Genomic DNA, 20010 nt, shown 5'->3' with positions numbered 1-20010 from the left:
CTTTAGTGGCTAAACATGGCGCAGTGGATGGTATCCCAGATACACATGGAGGATATGGCAGTCCACTCGGGCCCTGCAGAGGACATCTAGTATCACAGCAGAGGATGGAGGGCAGCACAAATTGGAGAACTCTAGTAGCTAAGGTTTTACAACAAGTATCTGGAAGATTAGAGACTCTAGGGTGGACTATGTGAGTTGATGGACTTGGAAGGATTTTCTCATCCTTGGAGCAATGAAATTAACAGCATTTCAGAACTATTGAGACCACTTGAGCAGATGCCTCTGAGCATGCTCCACATTGGGGACCCTTGGATGACATTGGGTGGCCATCCCCCAGCCCTGAGTACTGATGATGGCATTAGGATGCTGGGTGCGGTTCCTTCCCTTCTCTCCTCTGGACTCCAAATACAACACGAAGAAAAAGAAAATTGGAAACAAATCATCACCTGCTACCACAGCTTCAACTGAGAAGCTGGCAGTCTCTTCTGCCACCAAGGGCACCATGCCAAGCCACCCACAGCCAGCCTGACACTGCTGGGGTTACACTCTTAGCAGTGGGGTCTTGGGGTTCTTGGGCCTCTGCCTTTGGCTTTCAGGACAAATCTGTGAACAGATTGCCAGCCCCGGCCAAGCTGACCATCTCCTCCCCCGTGTAAGGGAGCTTCAGCATGGATGTGAGGGACAGAGCACCTGGCTGAACTAACACTTGGGCACGGTCTTCTGCTGGGCTCACCCAACCAGACAGCACTGCGGACACACAAGACTGACAAGTGTAATAATTAAACCGATTTCAACAAAGCTGCCTGGCTGGCTCTGGGCTGCCCTTATCCACTCAGTCCATGTGCCCTCCTCCCCGCCCCCATCCCATGTCACAGGGGAAGGTTCTTGACCACCATGCCCAGAGTTCGTTCTAGGAGATTCTTTCCCCTTTCCCCTGGAACAGACCAATTTCTGGAGGAAGATTTGAATCAGGCAATGTGCTGGCTATAAGAAAGACAGATGTCCACTGGAAACTGTACTGTGAGGATGTGCTGAGCACTGCTGGACACAATCAGAGGGGATGGCCCAGCAGGATTCTGCCATTAACACCTGCAAGAGTAAAGCATCGGTGAGCTCCACAGTTGGCTGCACTCCAGCCCCTTCTTAGCCCACTCCACTCTGGCCAAAGCTCCCTGGACAGCCACTTCATCATTTTTCATTTGCTTCTGTTATGCCCAACCAAGCCATGGGCTGTCCTCTGGGAAGAATAATTCCCTGTAATTTTTTTTTTTTTTTGCACCTGCTGGTCTGCGTGAGTCAGGGACGCTAAGCCACGGAGACTAAGGCAGAGGCCAGGACTGGTGAGGGGCTGAGCTAAGCTGAATCAGAGCAACCACTGGCATGCGTGGTATGATCTATGACTGGGAACAGGCCCAGTTGGGGAGCTAAGGGGACACCCTAACTGGGTTGATATTCCCACCAAGGGGTGCGTGGGCTGGAATGGGGGCTGTGTTCTAATCAGGAAACTGTTGTAGTCTCCCTTGGCACAATGTGGACTGGGACTGGATGCACCAGGCAGGGCCAGACCCCAACACCGTCTGGTGTCCTGGAGGACCAGAGTAGATGTGGGACAGACTAGGCTAGGTCTCAACCCCTATAGAGCCATTGGTGAGCCGTATATGGGTATGGACGAGCCATGGCTTGGCTGAAACATCCAACAGCAAGAACAAGATTGGGTTGAAGGCCAGTCAGGAAAAGCCACTGCTCCAGCTAGGACAGGAGGTGAACTGAGTAGGGCTGGCTCATGGAACCCCTGGTATGCATGAAAGTTGGCACTGGGAGGGGTTCTGATGGAGGAGCCTGGGCAACTCCTCTGGCAGGACACAGACCCTAAAGGTAAGCGCAAGAAGCATGATAGGAAACAGCCCAGAATAGGCCATGAAAAGTTTCTGACTGGCACACATTTGGCATGGGTCGGGGGCAGACCAGGCTGAATCAGTTCACGTCATCCACTGGCAAATCCATGCACTAGAACAGAGTGTGAGTTGAGCCAGGTTCGGTCGTGACATAAACCAGTGCACAATACAGAATGCCAAGGTGAGGTTGTCTGTACCGGATGTGACCGCAGCACCCAACCAACATGCGTGAGAACCAGGAAGGGAGGGGGCAGAGCTGGCAGGGGGAATAAGCAGGGGTCCCCTTACCGGACAGCTACTATGACTGGAGAACGTGGGCTGGGAAGGGGCCAGACCAGACTAAGCAGGGCTACAGCATCTGTGGGCCTCTGTGGACTTGATCAGGGAAAAGCCAGGCTGGGCTGATTATTCCTACTGGTGCAAGCATAAATTAGAGTGGGTGAGGGTTGCTTGGGCTTAGCTGCAGCATCAACTGGCAGAAGCTGGCACTGGGGGCTAATTCTGTCAAATCAAACCACATAACCACCTGAAGAGTGCATAATCTGGGAGTGGGAGAGGCCTGGGAGGGAAATAGTGGGCCTCTTGGGTTACCACTCCCATGAGAGGGCACAAAAACTAGGATGGGGGCTGGGGTGGCTAGACAGAGAGGCACTCAACATCAACCGTGAGGGCTGGATAGTTGAGCTGGTTAGATGGAGCTAAGCTTCAATACCCATCGACATGTACAAGAGCCAAATGGGGTGTGGGACAGACTGGACTAGTTTGCTACACATACTGGCAAACCAGGGTAGGGGTGGGGCTGGTGTGGGTTATTGTGGGTCGCTCTGACTAGGCTGCAGCTCCCACTGGTTTATGTGAGGGCCTAATATGTGCTGGGCAGAACCAGGACAGAACCAGGCTGGACTGCAACACTTTTTGGCTCCAGTGGAAGTTGGGAGTGAAAACAGAACCAACCCAGCAATTGCAACCATCAGCTAATTGGGGCGATGACTGTGCCGGGCCCTGTCATTGCTAGAACACATAAGAATCTGGTCTGAGAATACCTCAAAGTTTCTTTGGAGATTTCCCCAATCAAAATGCCGGACTCAGAACCCTAACCAAGAAAAGACAGAAGACAGAACAAGTCAATCAACCACCTCAGCTATATGTTGGCAGCGAAATACTGGGCAAATGGAGACTCTATGATGGACTATGTCAATCAGTGGGTTCTTCAACTACCTCATCATGCTTGGAGTGGCGAGATTGGCAGCAATTCATAACTGGTGAGCTATAGAAACCACTTGAGCAAGTATCTCAGAGCATGCCCCACATCCAGGACTTGGGGTGGGTGGGAAACTGGGGGGAGGGGATTCTCCTTCAATATTCCCCTTTACCTCAGATACATGAAGGAAAAAATATGGAAATAATAGTCTTACCCACATTCCTATGGCCCTTGAACCTTTTTACCCTAAATTAACTATGTAAAGATTGTCAAAAATATAATAAAAATGAAAAAAAATATTTATTTTTTTATTGCAAAGGGAGATATGCAGAGAGGAGAGACAGAGAGGAAGATCTTCCATCCAATGATTCACTCCCCAAGCGACCGCAACGGCTGGAGCTAAGCCAATCAGAAGCCAGGAGCCAGAAGCTCTTCCAGGACTCCCACATGGGTGCAGGGTACCAAGGTTTTGGGCTGTACTTGACTGATTTCCCAGGCCACAAGCAGGGAGCTGGATGGGAAGCGGGGCCGAGGGGGGTTAGAACCAGAGCCAATAGGATCCCAGTGCATGCAAGGCAAGGACTTTAACCACTATGCTATCACGCCGGTCCCTGTTCCTGTAATATCTGGGCCCATGCCTTGCACCCCTCTGACCCAGACCTGTCACACCACAATCCTTGCTCCATCCTTACCTGGATTCTACATAGAATGGTCCTAGCCTGAAATCCTGAAAGATGCCATCTCACAAATGCAAGGAAGTTGGTTACTGCACACCTGTGACCTCAGAAGCGAAGCATGGACCACAACAGAATGGCTGTCTATCATGGAGCATTGGCTGGTGGAGAAATCAATCAAGAGATTATTGAACCTTCCCTATCCATCCTCCCTTCAGTACCTTGGCCTGTGTGAAACATGAGCTAGTCCCAGCTCTCCAGATAATCTGCCAATTTCAGAAGTAGGAGGGTTAGGGAAGGACCAGTTACCCGAGGTCTATAGGATAGAAACACTCCAGCTTCCCAGGAACACAAGCAAGTGGCCACCTTGTCTCAGGACTCACCCTATGCTCTAGTTCCTTGGCACTGCTCTAGCGCCCCCAGTGGCCCTGACTGGCACAGCCCAGCCTCAGTTGGGCAGGTGTGTCTAGGGATGGCAAGTTAGAATGTCCATGTTTCCCATCAGCTGTAAAACCCTGGCTGAAACTCAGTTTTGCTTTCTGAATAAGAACGTGCATCCCAACCTAGCAACTCTTTCCTTATTTTAACTGAGCCAAGTAGTTTTAGATACTAGGGAATAGAATAAAGCTTACGACTCCCATAGAACTTTCTTAAAAAGAAAACAAATAGGTAATTATAACACTAACTGACGGAAACATTCTGGAATCAGAACCTAAGGAGCCAGTTGCCTTGGTATGTCTTTACGAGGAGATGAGAAGAGCTGGAAACAGTCATAATGCCCAACAAACTTACCCTGGAAGTCTCCACCGGTCCTTGTTTAAGCCGTGGCCAACCCAATATGAAGTGTCCTCAGAAAACTGCGACAATAAGCTCTTCCAGGGAAAAATCTGAGGGGAGATTCAGACAGCACAGGTGTGTGGATGAAAACACACTACAGCATGAGGACTTTGGGCGACAGGGATGAGCTTCCCTCTGGTACTGACCACCAATGGGTGAATGGGCCCTGTGGTATCAAGGGTCACATCTCAGCCAGCTAAGAGTTCCTGCCAGCACTGGCTGGCAAGGAGGGGCCACCACCCACAGCACTGTGCTGCAGGCTACTCAGGGTGAGGGATCATGACTGTCTGTGTCTGCCAGGGCATGCTGGCCGGCATGCATGTGCTGTCAAAACCAAAACAATGATGCGTTTCAGTCCAATTAACCCACTTCAGCTTACTTACTTCTGAATAGGAATAACTCCAAGGATTGTCTGTGACTGTGGTCAGGTCAGATGACAGAGATTTGCAATACTCCCAGCTTTCCTGCCAATCTCTCTTAGTGAGTGAGATGTGAAAGCATCTTCTTTGAATCAGTATCCAGCCCACCATACAGCAGGTGCCTAGAAAGGAGGGAGAGAGTGATGGTAGCACAGCCTGGGAATAATGATGCCCTCACAGGCTGACTACTAACCAAGCCCTGTGTCCAAGACCATTACTCTTGTGGACTTCTGGCCTTTGACCTCTGCAATCCTCCTCAGCCCTGCTCTGCCCCCTCCACCATGGAAAATGCCATGTCTATTTGTACTCAGCAAAAGGCCTTCCCAGGCAGTAGCATGACTTCCTCACACACTAGGAGTTCCCACAGGACCAGTATCTACAGCTGAACACCTTGTAGTATACCCGGAACTTTACCCAATCTCAGTTGGCCCCATAACCATCCATTGGGTATCTCATTCATTCATTCATCTCTTTTTCTCCCTAAAACATCCCTACCACACATCCAAATCATTGTCATATGGATTTTCTTAACTGTGAGCAATCAATTAGAACAAAGCGTTATATACTGGGATGGCATGAGCAGGCCTTTGTAAGGTGGCAGAGGTGCAGGGTGGAAGAAGCTGTCATCAATGTAGACATTCAGAGTTGTTCTTTCAATGAAGAAGCAGTCAAGGATGCTCTGGGAATGGGTGTTGGGAGGGTGGGTGGGGGCAGCCCTGGGGTGGGACCTCACAGCACAGAGCAGTAGAAGATTCAGGAAATGACAATTGGGGGGTATGTGCTCACTCTTCCTTCACCCTCATACAGACAGAACCTAACCCTGACCACACTCTCAAGACATGCTTGCAGCCATCTTCCCTAGCACCCAAGCTTGCTTTGGCCTGTCCTTTCCCTTCCATGGGTCCCTTCTCCATCTCTGCTTTCAAAGTAGACAGACATAAATGGAGTAGGGGTCTGCTATACGCTAAGCCCACAACCCTCCAACTCACCCACCTCCCTGTCATGGCTGCACGTGGACCTCAGCCACCTTGCCCTCTACTGGCCTGCACCTGGAGCAGCCAGTGATTCTTCCTCTTCAGGTGGTCCCCACAGGAACAAGGACCAAGTAAACTGTGTTCTTGAAACCAAGTGAACCAACTCCACATACAAATGTCTAGGGTTCCAGATGACTGTTGTTATCTATGGGGTGAAATTGATTAGAACTGCAGGCTGCCAGCCCTGGACATAAGGGAGTGCCCCTAGATGCATTGTGAAACTTCATCCTTCTCCCTGCCAGCCAGCTTGGCTCTTGAGCCCAGTCTGCTTCAATGCCCTTTTCCTGGACAGCTTGCTGCCTCCTGAATGCTCCTAGACAGACACCTGTTCCTGTTGCTCCTTCATCTGGCTTCCTCATGGCTAACTAGCCTTTTCAGTCCCCCTAGTGTCCACAGCAGGTACCTTGTGAGGGGCAGGTGAAGAAGGGCCTCACTGTGTCCTGCAGGTGGCTCAGCTTCCGCTGCAGTGTGTGCAAGTTCTCTTGCATCTTCGTCCTGTTTGCCTGGCAGAGCTGTAGCTGCTCCTCAGCAGCCTGGTGTACCCCCTGTTCCTCCTCTAGTGCTCTCTCGTTCTGGGCCAGCTGTTCCTTGGAGTCTTGCAGGTCCTTTTCCCTCTGTCTCATTTGGGCAGTTCCGAGGTGGAGCTGTTCCTGAAGGCTGCTGTTGGAGGTTTCCAGTAGCCTGCTCATCTGCCCAAACTGCTGAGTTACCTGCAGATCTGGGCAGACACAGCAGTTGAGGTGGGGGGGTGTGAAGCACTCTGAAATGGTACCCTGGAGCCACAACACAGTGCAGTCAACCCCCTATTCTCTGTCTTGTAAATTTCTGAACCACTGGACAGATTTATGACATCTGATGCCTAATAACTTGGTTATTAGGGAAAGACAAGGTGCTTGTGAGTAGACTGGGCTGGGAAGTAGTCCCCCAAAACTGAGGGTTGATGAGACATCACTGTGGGGTACACTGAGCAAGGGTACCTGATGGTGGAGAGACCAGAGGATGAGGCGGATTGTGGCAATGAGAGAGCCAGGGTCAGCCATACTCACATTGCATGCCCAACCAGATGGCAGCCACCGCCAGCAGCAGGCAGGTGAGGAGCAATCCCAGGAGGAGGTACTGTGAGCGGTAGGGGTGGCCATGACCTTCACAGAAGGAGGGAGGAAAAGTGAGGGGCTGGTACAAGGCTTTCCTGGAGAAATCATCCCTAGGAGATGATTGCACAGGTAAGAGGGTGGGCAGTGGCTGGCTTTCCTGGGTGGTGGGACAATTTGGAGGAAAAGAGAGAAAGAATGTTCCAGAGTAAGAACTTGGGATTGTTGATGGTTAGCCAGATCAAAAGGTCACTGCCTCGTATCAAAGAGAGCTAATGCTCAGCAGAGAGAGGAAATGGGTCGGAGGGATAAGAATTGAGAAATGCTAGGGGTGTGGTTTGCTCCTGAGGTCATAGCAGGAAGGTTCATCTCCAGCAAGGCACACTGCAGGGTTATGTCCACTTGTTGTGTCCATGACCCTCTCTCTCTCCCTGGAGTCCCACATGGCTGGTAATGGCACTGACAAGGGGACAGTACTCACAAATACTCACAGGGGAGTATTTGCTCAGCATCTGGGGCTGTGGCACTGCTCCAAGTCCTGGCTGGCTGTTCCATGTGGAATGCTGGAAAGGGAATGGAGGTGGTCATGGCCAAATCCTGGGCTGTGCCTCCCTCCAGAGCCTCCTTCCCTGTGGCCTTGCTCTTGTCTTCCATCTGCAACTAGTATGAAATGCCCTCATCGCCCATGGGGCTCCTGGTCGCCTCAGGGCTCTTGCCATGTACCATCTGTGATCGTTTCTGGGAATCCCATCATGGCTGTTTTGGATTCCCTTTATGGTTTCCTTGTTGTGGGAAGGGGTTGAGCCCCAGTTCTCCTTACTGAACACTATCTAGTATCTACCTTCCTCATCTCATCTCCTTGCCCACTCTGTGGCTCCCTGTTCCGCATTCCAACTCAGTCCCCTAGAGGTGTCCCAGCCCCTGCCAAGCCCCCAATGGGACTGCACTTGCCTTAGGGCCATGCTGGCACCTGCTCCATCTGTTGCTCCTCTTCTCCCCTCCCTCCCCAGAGTAACATTCTCTGGAGACCACTGGGGACTCCACTGCTGCAGACACAGCACACAGCACACACACACACACACACACACACACACACACACACACACACACACACACACGCACACAGTCTCTGGGCTCATCATACCTGTTTCGTCCTCTGGTCCAATAGCCAGCGCCAGGCTGGTGGGTGCCTCTGGGTCTGAAAGTGCCTCCATGTTCTCGTAGGTAAGCTTCCCATCCTTGTCAGACTCTAAGAGAGGAGAGGAGAGGAGAAAAGAGAGTAGAGAAGAGGGGAGTGGAGTGGAAATAAAGGGGAGGGGAGAGGAGGGACGGAGAGGAGAGGAGAGACCCCATGGTGGTCGGGTTGTAGGTTGAGGTTCGGTGGGCTCAGGGAATGAAGTGGCTGCAGGTACCCTTACCCTCTCCTGGGTTGGAGTTGTTCTTTCTCAGAGGAGTCTTCACAAACCACAAGTCTGCATAGATGATGGACTCTGCCATGTTCCTTGGCAGCGCCTACACCTTCACCTCCCCCTGCTTACTCACCTAAGCCTCTTCCCTTTCCCACCCTGCTCACTCTAGAGCTCTGAGTTCCCTCTGTGGCCACACCCCTCAGCACTTGACCCTGTGACTTGAGTCACAAAAGCGGAAGATGGGAGCACATCTCCAACAGAGGGGCTTGATGAAGCAGAGGCATCCTTGCCCCAGCTACAGGGCAGAGGAACACTACAGCCAGATCCCAGGGCAGGACAGCTGGATATCTAAGCTCGACCTCCCCAAAGCCGCTGTGGCAGGGCTGGGCCCAGGGGCTCCTCTGTGTCTGACCAGCACTGCACTGTTTGGCATGTGGGGGGTGTGTGTGTGTGTACAAGTAGTTGCTGCTCTCTGGGGACCAAAGGACCCCAGACACTCAACTCTGTTTTTAATCCAGGGTGAAGCCCTATCCTCCCTGCCACCCAACTGGTGTGGGGTCCTGGCATGAAAGCCTAGCCCCCGAGCATCCTGGGAATCCAAGCAGATGTGATTCTATAAGGGATTCCTCTGATGGGACTCACATCTACCTACATTACCACTCAGGGACTTTGAAAACGAACACGTAAGGTGCAATACATAGGCGCCCACTCCAAAGACCTTCCAGGGGGAATTAAATGGGTTGGAAGGAATTACATGGATTCCCAATGGTGGGACAGCACTGCCTGCCACCCTCCTCTCCTCCTCACAGTGTCTTCCTGCCCCTCAGCTGTACAATGACCACACCTGGGGTCCTCTAGCCCTTCCTCCATAACATCCTGGCACGCCCTTGGCATCACTGGGCACAATTCCCTGATGGTTGGATCAGGGAGCAGGTGCATAGTAATTACCAAGGGCCACAGCCTCCTAATCTGCTGAAGCTTGAACCAAGGGAAGGCCTGGGTGCTAAGCATGCAGACTCCAAGGCACCCAAGATTTTCTTATTTCCTCAGTCTTGTGTTTCTAGAAACATTCTTCTGCTACAAATCCCAGGTCTTCCTGCTTTGTACTTACTCAGCTCTGAGCGGAAGCCAAGTTTTGTGAGGATGGAGAGGATGCCAAGGCCTGACAGGACCATGTGAGTAGTGAGGGCCTGACTGAGTGACGCAGAAGAGACCAGGAAAGGGCCAAGGAGGGCCTTTTGGGCAGCAGGTCCCCAAGTGTTTCCAGGACTTTTGATTTTCAAGATACTACCCCTCACAAAGTGTTTACCCAGGCCCTCTATCCAGGGACTGCAGTAGGAACTGACACCAGAGGGAGGTGAAATAAAAAGCAAAAACAGAAGATGGTTTTGTGGGCAACACCTGCCTCCCCCAGAGCCTCCTGGCGGCTAGAGAAGAAAAAGTCCAAACCACAGAGTAACAGCCCATGTTGCTGCTGGTCTGTAGCAGGCCCTGGGAAGGCTTTCACAGCTGGCCCCAGAGAAGGAGACCAATGTGGTGGGTGATACACTTGTCAGCACAGGGTAATATTTGAGAAGAGGCAGGGCTGCCTGGGTGTGCATATGTACAAGTGTGCAAGAGTGTTCTGTTTGGGGTGTGTCCATTGGAGGAGAGCATCTGTCAGCACCTTCCAGCATGGAGGATCCTCTCTGTGTCTGGGCTGCCTGTTGCATCACTATCACCAGGCCATTTTCAGAAAAGCCACTGAAGGGCATGGCAGCCAGCACTGTGAGTGTTTCCTGGCTTTGGCCCACTCTTTCCTTAGACATCTCTGCAGTTGTTTACAGGCTCTGCTGCACTAGTGAAAGTGACCTTGCTATCCCCACAGCATCAAAATCAAGCTGCTAGCATGTGTGTGTCCAACACAGGACCAGTTGTGGGGAGAGGAGGGTAGGGGTCACACAGTAGCTAAGTGGCCCTTACCAGCAGATTGCCCTGTTTGAGTCCCAGCTACTCTGATTCCTTTCTAGCCTTTTTGATGATGCTCATCCTGGGCTAGGGCAGACAGTGGTGCAGGAACCTGGTCCCTGCCACCTGCTTAGGAGAATTGTATTAAATTCCAGGCTCCTGACTTCAAGCCAAGCCATGGTGCTTACAAACATTTGAGAGTGGAATCAGTTAAGAACAATGAACCATTCTTTCTCTCCTTCTACCATTCTGCCTTTCATACAAAGTGTAAATATGTAAGTGGAAAATTTTTAAATACAATCAGTGAGAATGTGTCCTCACATGCTTCTTCTTTCCCGAGGTGTCTACAGGGGGTACCCCCATGGAACTGGGGTGAGCTACAAGGCACTCTATTATCACCTTGGCTACCCAACAGGCCTGGTCTGCATTCATCTACCCTTAGCCATTCTGCTGATGGGTACCTGTGTCCTCGTGATGTCCTGTGTGTCTTGAAGCCATGTGTCTGCTGAACTCATTGAGTCTGGTTGGAGAATCAGTAGCAAAATTGATTCAGCTTCATCAGGCTTAGGTTGAAACCTGACCACAGACTGGCAACTTCCTCCATACCTCTGTGTGGGTCCAGACTGTGTGCTTCTGCTGTGTGCATGCGTGTGTGCCCTGAGTCAGGCTTGAACACAGCAGACCTCTAAGCCCATTCAACAGCAGCAAGGCTATCTGTGAACAGTCACAGTGTTGACAATTGATTGAGGAAGTACATCTTAGTCCCACCCTGGCTGTGATCTTGCAGCAGGGAGCGGCAAACAACTGGGATGTTAGCCATTCAGACTAGAAGGTCATTAATATTTTTTCTTCTAGGAGCCAGCATTGTGGCTTAATGGGTTCAAACATAACCAGCACTGCCAGCATCCCATGTGTATGTTAGTTCAAGACAGCTGCTCCGCTAGTAATCCAGTTCACTGCTAATGGCCAGGGAATGAGGCAGAAATCATCCCAAGTATTTGGGACCCTGTACCCATGTGAGAGGCCTGGAAGAAGCTCCTGGCTTCACCCTGGCCCTGTCCTTGCTGTTGAGGTCCTTTGAAGAGCAAATAGATGAGCAGAAGATTTCTCCCTCTTTCTCTTAGATAGATAACTATTTATACAGTAATGTTTATTTTTCTAAATGTCCTAACAAAAGCAGCAAACTGCTTTTTAGTTTAAAATTATTATTATTATTATTATTATTATTATTATTATTATTATTATTGAAATCAAACATTTATGGAGGGAAGAAACGACAGAGTTCTTCCATCCACTGACTCACTTCCTATGACCGCTATGACCAGAGTTGAGACTATCTAAAAAATGGAGCCAGGATCTTTTTCCAGGTCTCCCAGACAGGTGCAGGGTTGCAAGGCTTTGAGGTCTCCTCTAGCACTTTTCCAGGCCACAAGTAGGGGGCTGAAAGAGAATTGGAGTAGCTGGTTCACAATCTGACACACATATGGCACCCTGCACTTGCAAGGTGAGAATTTTGCCATCAAGTCACTGTGCCAGCCCAGCCTGCCATCATCCTTTTTCAAAGAATCATTGTTGTCAGCTTATTATTATTACTATGATGATGATGATGATGATGATGATGAACTTGTTTATTTTTCAAAACAAAGATACAGGGTGTGTGGGATGGTTTAATGTCTAAATCCTCATTTGCAAGAGCAGGGATACTATATTGTCACCTGAGAGTATCCTAGCTGCTCCAGGTCTCATTCAGCTCTCTGCTTGTGTCCTGGAAAAGCAATAGAGGATGACCCAGCACCCATGTGCAAGAGCCTGTTCTCCTTGCCACAGCCCGCCCTGTTCCTGACCTCAGACTGAATGCACTCTGGCCACTGTGGGCTTTGGATAGTGAACCAGCAGATAGAAAATGATTCTCTGTTTGTCTCCCTGTGAATCTGATAAGACTTTCCGATAAAAACATAAATCTTAAAAAAAGAGAGAGACAAAGAGACAGCCTAGCATGGTAGCCTAATAGCTAAAGACTTTGCCTTTTGCTCGCTGGGATCCCATGTGAATACTGGTTCTAATACTGGAGGCCTTGCTTCCCATTTAGCTCCCTGCTTGTGGCCTGGGAAGGTAGTCTAAGATGGCCCAAAGCCTTGGGACCCTGCACCCACATGGGAGAACTGGAAGAGGCTCCTGGTTCCTGGTTTCAGAAAGGCTCAGCTCTGATTGTGGCCACTTGGGGCCATTGTGGCCACTTGGGGAGTGAATCGATCTTCCTCTCTGTGTCTCCTCCTTTCTCTATATCTGCCTTTCCAATAATTTTTTTTTCTAAAAAAGAAAGAAAGGCAGAGTTGCAGAGAGAGAAGAAGAGGTAAAGATATAAACAATACTCCATCTGCTGGTTTATTCCCCCAAAATCTACAACGGCTGGGGCTGGGCAAGTCTGAACCCAGAAGCTGGGAGAATCTTTCAGGTCACTCACATTGTTAAAGGACTCGAGCACTTAAACCATGCTCTACTACTTTCCGATGTGCATTAACAGGGAGCTAGATCAGAAGTGGAGCAGCCAGGCCTAGAACTGGTGCCCAATGGGATGCCAGCATTGCAGGCAGAGGCATAGCCTGCCATGGTACTGGCCTCCAGAAGGGGTTTTAACTGCTGAGGGGCAGATGCTGTACATTCCAGTTCATCCAGGACCATGGCATCTTCACTGGGGCTATAAAGGACAAACACCCAGGACTGCTTCCTGTCATCGCCCATGCTTACAACAGGAGTGGATTGGTAAAGGAGAAAGGACCTGAGAGTGGGGTCCTCTGGATAGAGCTCTCAGCATGGGATGGAAGGGCCTCATCCACAGCAGCCTGGGCAAAGGCCAGCCAGCATCAAGAAATACACTGGGTCTCAGGGACTCTGAAAGTCAGGCTACATCTATCCTCATTGCCACAGCCCGCTGTTCTCCAGGAAACCCTCTCTCGGCTACTGAATGGGTGTGACAGACAGAAGGATGGCCTTCCTAAAGCACTTGCCTCTCTGGTACAGGTGAACATGCTACTTCCTGTACATATGTACATATGACCAAGTGGAGGCTCCTTAGATGAGGCAATCACCCTCTTTGATCCTCATCAACCCACCAATCACATGCCTGCTAGCCCTGAGAACAACAACAACAACAACAACAAACTGGATGAAGAACAGAGGGTAGGAGAGGTACAAGGTTAGGAAGACTCCCATGGCACTTGCTGGCTCTGAAGGTGGAGAAAGGGGGCCAACAGGAAAGGGATGTAGGAAGCCACTGGACACCGAAAAAGACAGGTAATTGATTGTCCAAGAGCCTTCAGAAGTGAACTATTCCTGGGTACAGCTTGATTTTAGTTTGGGGACTTCTGCATTGAAATTATGAGCTTCATGTCACTAAAAATAATAAATTTTCAATGTGAAGAGTGCCTGCCTGGTTTGTGGCCATTCATTAGAGCAGTGAGAGCTGCATTTCCCAAACTGTTTAGGGAACGTGATATAAAGGGAAGACAAAGTTCTGGCAGGTGCAGCTCAGCCTCGCTGCTCCAAGTGGCTGGACAAGTCACCATTTCCTACGTGAAAGATGCAAGATGGTTTAGATCTCTATCAAAGTCATGTGTGCTGGAGATACGCAGAGCATATACTTTATCACAGGGATATGTAAAGTTAATCACCACCCCTCAGAGTGGGAGGGAAAGACATGGGCCACGCACAGCCCATACGAGCTTTCACACTGGGGTCACAGTGGCCAGGGAGCACCGAGGGTCCGTGGGACCAGCTCCAAGGCTCTTTCTTTGTTCTGTGTTGAATTGTAACACAGAAACCGCCTTCACTGGTGCTGGTGGCATCAGGCAGAAAGGAAGCACTGAACAGCCATCTGAACAGCAAGTGATATCAGCAGGGACATCAGGAGCTCCCATTACCGAATGAAATGTCACAGAGATAATTGATCAGGGCTTGCCTTTATTGATTAGTGAATTGCTGATCTCTGAGAAGATTGCTTCAGGATGAAGTGGAAGAAGTCTAGCTTAAGCAGAGTTGATGGGCAGAACTTTCAGGGGAAAGAAGGTTAGCAGGACTTTACACCGGAGGGTATTCTAGGGAGTGTAACTCAGTTGTGCTACAAATTAGAGCTCAGGGGCCTCCCCTGTTGCTCATTACAGACTATCCACGTGACTTGGTGGTTTGTGACAAAAAAGCTGCTCATGAAACTTCAGCCTTGTTGTCCATATCTGTTACGAGGGACAGCCTCTTACTATGGAGTTAGTCCTGGATTCTATTTCTGTTTTGTGAAACATCTCTTTCCTACCTCCATGACCTCAAAGGATAGAAATACAGATGGGATGGGGCAGGTGTTGTGGCACAGCAATCACCTTGCGATTCACTGGGCTGGCATCACATTGCTGAAGTCGGACCAGACACAGTAGGATCCTCTTAGGGAATCCCAGGATTCCCAAGCTTTCTGTCCTACACAGACACTCTCTTCCTCAGGACAGCTGGCATGATATCCTCCCCATCTCATTCCAGAGAATCCCTAGAAGTTAACTGACATTGTCTTCTCCACACTTACCAATGGATCCTCTTGTGTGAGATGATTGCTGAACCAGTCACCTGGACTACTTATGCTGGATTTTTAGGTTGTAAAGCAAGGGAGATGTATGTTAAGGGGGCCCCCTGGAGGCTGAAGCCCTGACTTTTGGGTGGTGGGGGAAGTAGGAGACCCTGAGGGAGGCACCTCCTCTGATGCATCATCACTTTGGCCTGCATGTGCTTGCTTTTTGCATCCTGGTAGGGATGCGCACTGTCTTTCCTGCTTCTGGCCATCCACTGCTGCAGTGGAAGGGCCTCACTCCCCTCCCTGAGCCAGCCTGCCTGTCCGTCAGGAGTTCCCAGGTTGCAGGGTAGGTTTGAGGGGCTCCTGGGCTGAATGAGGCTGCCCCTTTTCTTTGCCCATCAGATGGAACCCAACCTGTGCTCCCTTCACCAAAATCACACAGCATCTGGAGTGGATGAGTAGATCCTGGAGCAGCTGCCTGAACCAGTCCCCCACATCAGCGGTCCCCTGATATCCACTCAGGATGAGCGAGTGGGACCTTGACCCCCAGGAAATACCTTTGTGTCTCTTCTCCCAAGATAACCTGAGCACAACACGGGGAAGCACCTAAGTGTATCTAGTAGTTGAGCAGGTGGGAATTGGTGAGGAGGTGGGTTGGGAGAAAAGTGCAAACAAGATGAGGGGGCAGCAGACGGCAGGAAGGGTTGGGTCTGGAGGTGGAACCCCCTTCTCTAAGCTTAGCCTTGAGAGCCCCTGGAGCACAAGGGGGCTTGCAAGAAACCCTGGCCAGGGCAGAAAACATGGTTCACAGACCCTTCCATCTATAGGGGCTGTGCCAACAAAGGGTACCTCTGGCACACTTCCCAGGCCAGACCCTCAGCTCTCCAGAAGCCAGTCAGACCTCTTCCTGCACCTGTCACCAGAATCACCCCCAACTGGGGGCATCATCTGATTCGAGTCAATTCGAGTCACTATGGGAAGATCTCAGGGATGGCAAGATCAAACTTCTGAGCATGCCCAGCAGGCCTGTTTCCCTCCTGCCCCTGGTATGTCCATCGCTGATGCCTTCCATTCAGCTATCCTTGGTAATCACCCTGGAGAACCTGGTCCAGCAGGGTACCCCTGCCCACCACTGCCTCTTATGGCCCTTATCCTCTGATTTCCCCTAGCATGTGGAGAATGTACTGCCAGGCCCTGGCCCTCCTACCAGGGTGCCTTCCTCCAAGGAGAACATGAAGTGTGAGGGCAGGAACCCCAAGCAAGAACCTGTGGGCTCAGACCGATGGCTTCTCCTAGTCATGGCCACGCATAACTTCATCAAGCACTCATTCTGCTTCCCAGCCCTGGTCCTGCTGGACAGGACTTTCCTTAAACAACAATCTTCCAACTATAGTGGGAAACTCCCCACAGGCTTGGGCTGGAGAGCGCTGGCACCACACTCAGTACAACCTGCCCCAGCAATGCCCTGGAGCAGACAGAACCCTTGTTGTCACCTCAGTTCTCTGGGAGCCCAAGGACGGGCTGCCCTGTCCCAGATACTGCCTTGGCCCTTCAGCTTCGGCTTCCTATCCGTGTGCCCATGTCCCATGTCAGCTGTTACCTATTACCACAAGCTCAACTAGGAGATGGGCAGTCTCCTCTGCCACTGATGGCACCCTGACAAGCCACCCACACCCAGCCTGCAGCAGATGGGGGTACACTCTTAGCAGTGGGGCTTTGGGGTTCTTAGGCCTCTGTCTTGGCTTTCAGGACATGCCTGTGAGCACAGAGTGCCAACCCTGGCCAGGCTGATCAGCTCCTCTCCCATGTAGTAGGGCCTCAGCACGGACTCGAGGGAAAAGCACTTGGCCAACACAACCCCTGGGCTCACTTTCCCGCTGGACTCACACACACACACAGCATTGTTGACACATGAGACTAAGATGTGCAAACTATTTAAAATGATTTCATTCAAACTGCGTAGCTGATTTCGGTTGCCCTCATCCATTCAACCTATGCATCTTCCTCCCTGTCCCCACTCCCATACCACTGGAGCAGGTTCTTGGCCCACGGTGTCCAAGGTCCTTTCTAGCAGCATCTTCACCCTTTTCCCAAGAGCACACCAGTTTGGGAGGCAAGGGTTGAAGCAGGGAGCATGCTGGTGACAAGCTGGGTAACTTGCTGCCGTCTGAGCACTCCTAACCCCTTACCCTGGTGTCCCCTCCTCTGGCTCCCATGCCTAGCCAGCCTTTCCAACTCTCAGTGCAGGTACCTGCTCTGAGAGTCCTCTGAGTGCTCAGAGCAGGTACCTTGGGAGGGGCAGGTGAAGAGCCTCAGTGTGACCTACAGGTGGCTCAGCTTCTGTTGCATGGTCTGAGCTGTCCCTTGTGTCTTCTCTCTGTCTGCCTGGCAAACCCATAGCTGTCCCTGAAGGCTGCTATTGGTGGCTTCCAGCAGCCTGCTCAGTTGCCCAAACTGCTGAGACACCTGCAGATCTGGGAAGTGGCAGGATAGGGATGGGGGAGTGAGTTACGAACACCTGCAGCAGCTGTGTCCTGGAGTCCTGACTCTGTGTTGTCAAGTCCCTTATTCTGTGTATTACAACTTTTCCTATCACAGGATGGAAATGTGACATCTGACCCATGAAAGTTTGCTGATTAATCTAGACAGGCTGCTTGTGAGCAGACTGGCTGGGAATGAGTCCCTCAAAATTGAGGGTGGGAGGGATGTGGCTGTGTGCTGAGTGAGCAAGGGTAGCTGAGGGTAGGGAGAGCAGGGGATGAGGTGGCTTGGTGTAAGTGGGGAGCTAAGGTCAGCCAAGCTTATATCTCACACCCAGGCAGATGCAGCCACAGCCAGCAGGAGGCAGATAGGAGCAGGCCGAGCAGGAGGTGCTGTGAACAGCAGGGGTGGCTATGGCCTTCACAGGGGGAGGGAGGAAAACTGAGGATCTGAGGCAGGAGGCCCTGGAGAAAGCAATGGTAGAGATGCCTGCAGAAGAGAGTGTTGGCAAAGGCTGGCTTTCCTGAGTGCTGATGCAATTTGGAACAAAAGAGAAAATGTTTCAGAATAAGGGCTGGGGTTTTTTCCTGGTAAAGCAGATGCAAGGGTCATTGTCTGGTCACAAAGAGAAGTTAAACCTCAGGGGAGAGAGGGAATGGATGGGGAGGGACAGACTAGGGACATCAGGGTGTCTATCTACCCCAGAAAGAAGGCTCATCTCTGAACAAGGCACACTGTGGGGCTGCCAGCGACTCTTTCCTCTCTCTCCCTCCCTTGCTCCTGCATGACTGGCAAGGAGACAGAACTCACAGGGGTGGATCCGAGGTGCAGCTGGGGAGGCGGTGCTGCTCCAGGACACGGCTGGCTGCTCCACCCACTGGGGAAGGGAGTGGCAGTGTCAGCACACGAAGCCCGTGTGGTGCCCCACAGCCTCCCACCAGAGATCCCCCATCTGAGGCCACACTGCTGCCCTATGCCTACAACTCTGGGCCACCTGCGGGGCTCTTGGTCATCTCAGGGATACTGCCACTGTATCAGCCCTGATCTTCCCCCAGGGACCACATCATCACTCTCCCGGGTTTCCCTTTATGGTTTCCTCGGATAGGGAGGGTTTGATCGCCAACTTTCTTCCCAATTGATCCCTGTCCATTTTCTGCTTTCTCCCCTTTTCCCCATGGCACCCTATTCCTCCTCTGAGCTCAGCTCCCCCAGGCTGTACCAGTCCTTGCTCAGCCTCCAATGGCACTGCTCCTGGCTTAGGGATGCTGCTGGCACCTGGCCACAGCTGTGCTCCCCTTTTCTGTTCCCAACCTAGGGTAACTCCTCTGGAGACCACTGAGGACTCCTCCAGCTCTCAACACAGCATACACACACACACACACACACACACACACACACACACACACACACACACACATACACACACTAAGTCCTCTGGGCTCATCATAGCTGCTTGGTCCCTTAGTCCATGGGTTTGTGGCAGGTTTGTGGGTGCCTCAGGGGCCAAAGAAACCTGCACATTCTGATGGCTGAGCTCCCCATCCTTATCTGGCTCTGGGAGAGAAGAGAAGAGAAGAGAAGAGGAGAATTTAAGAGAAGAGAGCAGAGCAGAGGAGAGTGAAGCAGAGGCCTAGTGACAATATGGCTGAGTATTGGGGGTTGGGCTGGCTCGGGGGAGTACAGGGCTGTGGGTGCCTTTATTCTGCCCTAGGTGCAAGACATTCTTCCTCAGAGGAGCCTTCACAAACCGCAAGTCTGCATAGGTGTTGGCCTCCGCCATGTTCTCTGGCAAAGCCCCCAACCCCCTTGCTTGCTCACCTAAGCCCCTCTTCTCTCCTACTCTGCTCACTTGAGAGCTGAGTTCCCTCTGTGGCCACATCCCTCAACATTTGAACCTGTACTTGTAGCCACAAAAAAGGAAGATGGGCGTGTGTCTGCAACAGATGGGTTCAGGGAAGTAGATGCATCGTTGGGAGCTGGGTGCAGGGACAGGCAGGACACTGGGGCCAGAGGCCAGGGCAGGGGAGCTGTATATCTTAGACTCAACTCTCACCACTCCCACCCCACCACTTCTCCGTCACAGCCACTGTAGCAGTGATGGACCCCAAGGCTCCACTGCTCCACACTAGACCTGCGTTTTAGGGCACGTGTGTGTGAGTGAGTGTGTGTGTGTGTGTGTGTTAGAAGTTGCTGATCTCTGGAGTTTTAGGCAGATGTGGGTTTCCAGAAAGGGATCCTGATTTGCTGCCTTGTCCAATGGGAACTCATGGTGCCCTGTCCCTCATCTGCTTACAATTTGAGAACTAAGAGTAAGGATGCCACACATAGGCATGCACTCCAAAGCCCTTCCTGGGAATTAAATGGCCTTGTGAGGAGGTACAGGGATCCACGCTATTGGATTAGTACCCTCTTCATCTCTTCCTTTCCTGCTCCTCATAGCTCCTCACAGCTTCTCCCTGACCCCTCTGCT

The 20010-nt window shown here is 51.4% G+C and overlaps 1 protein-coding gene and 1 pseudogene across 4 annotated transcripts; one reads left to right on the top strand and one right to left on the bottom strand.

Annotated features, from left to right (window-relative positions):
• Positions 1-683: 683 nt before the first annotated feature.
• Positions 684-9090, bottom strand: LOC121145134 (B-cell differentiation antigen CD72-like). Of its 4 annotated transcripts, none has more exons than XM_040963900.1 (9): positions 8570-9089; positions 8296-8400; positions 7643-7714; positions 7107-7202; positions 6464-6778; positions 4991-5148; positions 4563-4657; positions 3789-3931; positions 684-1089 (listed from the first exon to the last, which is right to left on the bottom strand). In XM_040963900.1, the coding sequence occupies exons 1-8, from the start codon at positions 8646-8648 to the stop codon at positions 3811-3813; spliced, it is 1041 nt and encodes a 346-aa protein (XP_040819834.1). In that variant the 5' UTR covers positions 8649-9089; the 3' UTR covers positions 684-1089; positions 3789-3810. The 4 variants fall into 4 exon arrangements, with proteins under 4 accessions (XP_040819834.1, XP_040819837.1, XP_040819836.1 ...); XM_040963901.1 differs by lacking the exon at positions 684-1089 and adding an exon at positions 3585-3607; XM_040963903.1 differs by lacking the exon at positions 3789-3931 and having other exon boundaries at positions 8570-9090.
• Positions 9091-13627: 4537 nt separating this feature from the next.
• Positions 13628-16765, top strand: LOC121144948 (annotated as a pseudogene).
• The last annotated feature ends 3245 nt before the right edge of the window (positions 16766-20010 follow it).

The sequence above is a fragment of the Ochotona curzoniae genome, unplaced genomic scaffold, assembly GCF_017591425.1.
Source record: "Ochotona curzoniae isolate NIBS_2020 unplaced genomic scaffold, NIBS_Ocur_1.0 scaffold_3208, whole genome shotgun sequence".
Lineage (NCBI taxonomy): Eukaryota > Metazoa > Chordata > Mammalia > Lagomorpha > Ochotonidae > Ochotona > Ochotona curzoniae.
The sequence above is the reverse complement of the archived record's forward strand: the minus strand, read 5'-3'. Positions and strand labels throughout refer to the sequence as shown.